The sequence below is a fragment of the Myotis brandtii genome, unplaced genomic scaffold, assembly GCF_000412655.1.
Source record: "Myotis brandtii unplaced genomic scaffold, ASM41265v1 scaffold244, whole genome shotgun sequence".
Lineage (NCBI taxonomy): Eukaryota > Metazoa > Chordata > Mammalia > Chiroptera > Vespertilionidae > Myotis > Myotis brandtii.
Genome location: NW_005359225.1, coordinates 3,794,661 through 3,797,533, shown reverse-complemented (window position 1 = coordinate 3,797,533; position 2,873 = coordinate 3,794,661). Strand labels below are relative to the sequence as shown.

The 2,873-nt window shown below is 62.7% G+C and overlaps 1 protein-coding gene across 1 annotated transcript in view; it reads left to right on the top strand.

Annotated features, from left to right (window-relative positions):
* ARHGEF17 (Rho guanine nucleotide exchange factor (GEF) 17) overlaps window positions 1-2,873 on the top strand; it is a gene marked incomplete at its 5' end in the record, with an annotated part of 60,232 nt that overhangs the window by 54,391 nt on the left and 2,968 nt on the right. The window contains 6 exons of the mRNA XM_014540370.1: window positions 1-88; window positions 314-612; window positions 1,121-1,370; window positions 1,644-1,730; window positions 2,043-2,110; window positions 2,354-2,525. The exon at window positions 1-88 is cut by the window's left edge and continues 8 nt beyond it. Coding sequence (XP_014395856.1) covers window positions 1-88; window positions 314-612; window positions 1,121-1,370; window positions 1,644-1,730; window positions 2,043-2,110; window positions 2,354-2,525 — 964 coding nt within the window. The remainder of the gene's footprint in view (window positions 89-313; window positions 613-1,120; window positions 1,371-1,643; window positions 1,731-2,042; window positions 2,111-2,353; window positions 2,526-2,873) is intronic.

Genomic DNA, 2,873 nt, shown 5'->3' with positions numbered 1-2,873 from the left:
AGCCCGACGTGGAGGCCTGCATCGCCGTCTGCTCCGCTCGCATCCTCTGCATCGGGGCAGTGCCAGGCCTGCAGCCCCACTGCCAACGGTGAGGCCCGCCCTGGGCAGGGCTGCTGGACTGAGTTCCTACCTCAACACACCGAGGTCCCTCCTAGTGGGTGTGGGTGGGTGTGGGTGTGGGTGTGGGTGTGTCCCTAGGATGTAGGTGGGGCCTTGAGGGCATGTCCATGGTGTGGGGTCTGGGGGGCTTGCCAGGGGGTGGGGCTGAGCTTGGGCTCCTGGGGGCTCTCATCCCCACCCCTTGGTCTCCCAGGGAGCGGCCTTCATCGCTGAGGACCCCCCAGGAGTCAGCACCTGAGCCTCCTGGGCCAGAACTGGAAGTCGAGGCTGCAGACGAGGAAGCAGGGATGCTGGCCGAGCCAGGGCCCCAGCCCTGCCTGCACATCTCCATTGCCGGATCGGGCCTCGAGATGGCACCAGGCCCTGCTGAGGGTGACCCCCGCCCGGAGTTGGTGCCCTTTGACAGTGACTCAGACGATGAGTCTTCGCCCAGCCCCTCTGGGACCCTGCAGAGCCAGGCCAGCCGGTCCACCATCTCCTCTAGCTTTGGCAGTGAGTGCCCAATGTGGGGCCGTCAGGCAGGGTGGATGCCCAGAGGGGGGGCAGCCCAAGAGTACTGATGGGTGAGAAGGGTCCCGCGTAAGCCAAGGCCTGGGATCAAGTCTCAGGACGTCAGCACACAGAGCAAGGGGGCTGCAAGGTGGGCAGGGGCTGACACCAAGGACCCCGAAGACAGTGGGATAGTCAGGCCAGATGCTGGAATGACTGACGAGTTAGAGAAGATGGAGTAGGGTGTGGAGTGGCTGGTCCCTTGGCCCATGGTATGGCGGCCGATGGGAGGGGGCCAGGCTGGGACTAGGAGCCTGTAGCGCTGGGCTGTCAGCAGGGTAATGAACCTGAGCTGATGCAGAGGCCTCGGGGTGGGGAGAGCAGCTGCGGAAGGGCCCTCGGGAGGGACATCGCCAAGAGGGGTGCATTGAGGGGAGACGGAGGCCCAGAAAGGTATCAGGGCTCAGGCCTGGCAGAGGGCAGTGGAGACAGAGACCTTTGTCTCCCTCAGATGAGGAGACCCCGAGCTCCAAGGAGGCCATGGCAGAGACGACCAGTTCAGAGGAGGAGCAGGAGCCGGGCTTCCTGCCGCTGTCGGGCTCCTTCGGGCCTGGCGGTCCCTGCGGCACCAGCCCAATGGATGGGCGAGCCCTTCGCCGCTCCAGCCGCGGCTCCTTCACCAGGGGCAGCCTCGAGGACCTGCTGAGCGTTGACCCTGAGGCCTATCAGAGCTCCGTGTGGCTGGGCACCGAGGATGGCTGGTAGGGACACGGAAGGGGCCGGGGTCGCAGTGCTGGAACCCTGAGCTCCTCACTTTGGGAAGCAGGAGGGCTTTGGTTCAAACCCCAGGGGTACTGCCAGCCAGGGCTGCCGCTGGGTCTGAAACCCACAGGGAGGCTGGGGGCCTCAGCACCTTGAGCAGGCACCTGGCAAGGAGGAGGTGGTGGTGGAGATACGGAGATAAAGCGGTGGAGGGGTGACTCCAGGGACTGGTGTGCCCAGCACGTGTCACAGGTGCACGCCCTGATCCACAGTGTCCACGTGTACCAGTCCTCCGACAGCATCCGCGATCGCAGGAACAGCATGAAGCTCCAGCACGCGGCCTCGGTGACCTGCATCCTGTAAGCACCGCGGGGCCCTTCCCGTCCAGACCTTCTCGGCTGCACTTGCAGACTTCCTCCTGCCCACTGGGTCCCCCTGCTCTCCAGGTCCCTCCTGTGGAGGCTGGAGGCCAGAGGCCTGGCCCTAGGCTAGCTGTGCCTCTCACACGCGTGGCCGTGGGCAAGTCACTCCTCCTTCGTAGACTCGGGCTTTCTCACCTGGAGAGGTGGACTCGGGAACCATACCATTTTGTCTGCGATTCCCTTGGCCCGACGTGACCTGCTCGGGTCTCCGTAAGCCCCTGACTCCCTCCCCTCCCTTTCCCTGCCCAGGTATCTGAACAACCAGGTGTTTGTGTCTCTGGCTAATGGGGAACTTGTGGTCTACCAAAGAGAAGCAGGTGCGTGTCCACCCCCCCCTCCCCGCCCCCGGGAGGCCCTGCTGGTGTTGGCCTCTCTCCTGAGGGGGCTGGGGCCTTGGGGATGTGAGTCTGGAGGTGTGGCTTTGGGCACCTCCCAGGCCTCTGGGCCTTGGTGTCCTCATTTTTAAATGGGGTTGTTAGCACCTCATTTCAGGAGAGGGTGAAGCTGAAATGCAATACTGAACTGAATTTGCTGTTTTCTTTACCCCGTTCTCACTCCAGGTCGTTTCTGGGACCCCCAAAACTTCAAATCTGTGACCTTGGGTGCTCAGGGGAGCCCCATCACCAAGATGGTGTCTGTGGGCAGGCGGCTATGGTGTGGCTGCCAGAACCGAGTCCTGGTCCTCAACCCTGACACCCTGCAGCTGGAGGTAGCAATAGGGATGGGGGGGTGGGGGGAACAGACTTAGGGTGAGCCCGGCCTACAAGAGAGGGAGATGGGACTATGGGGTGGGGGAGGGAATAAAAAAGTATCCAGCTATCCAAGGAGAGGCCAAATCATTCAGATGTCATGGGGGAAGGGCTCCTCCATTTTAATGTCTGAGGATTAAGTGGGGAGGCTCCCCTTAAGCTTGGGTAGATTAATCACTCGGACCAGGGAGCAAAGCTGCCTTTGCTGTCCATCGGGTGGGCTTTCTGGGGAGGTGTGGTGTGGATATAAGGAGGGAGGGACGGGTACTGGTGAAGCACAAGGCAGGGAGGGGACAGGAAAGGCAGGCCTGCCAGTCACCCATCTGCTCTC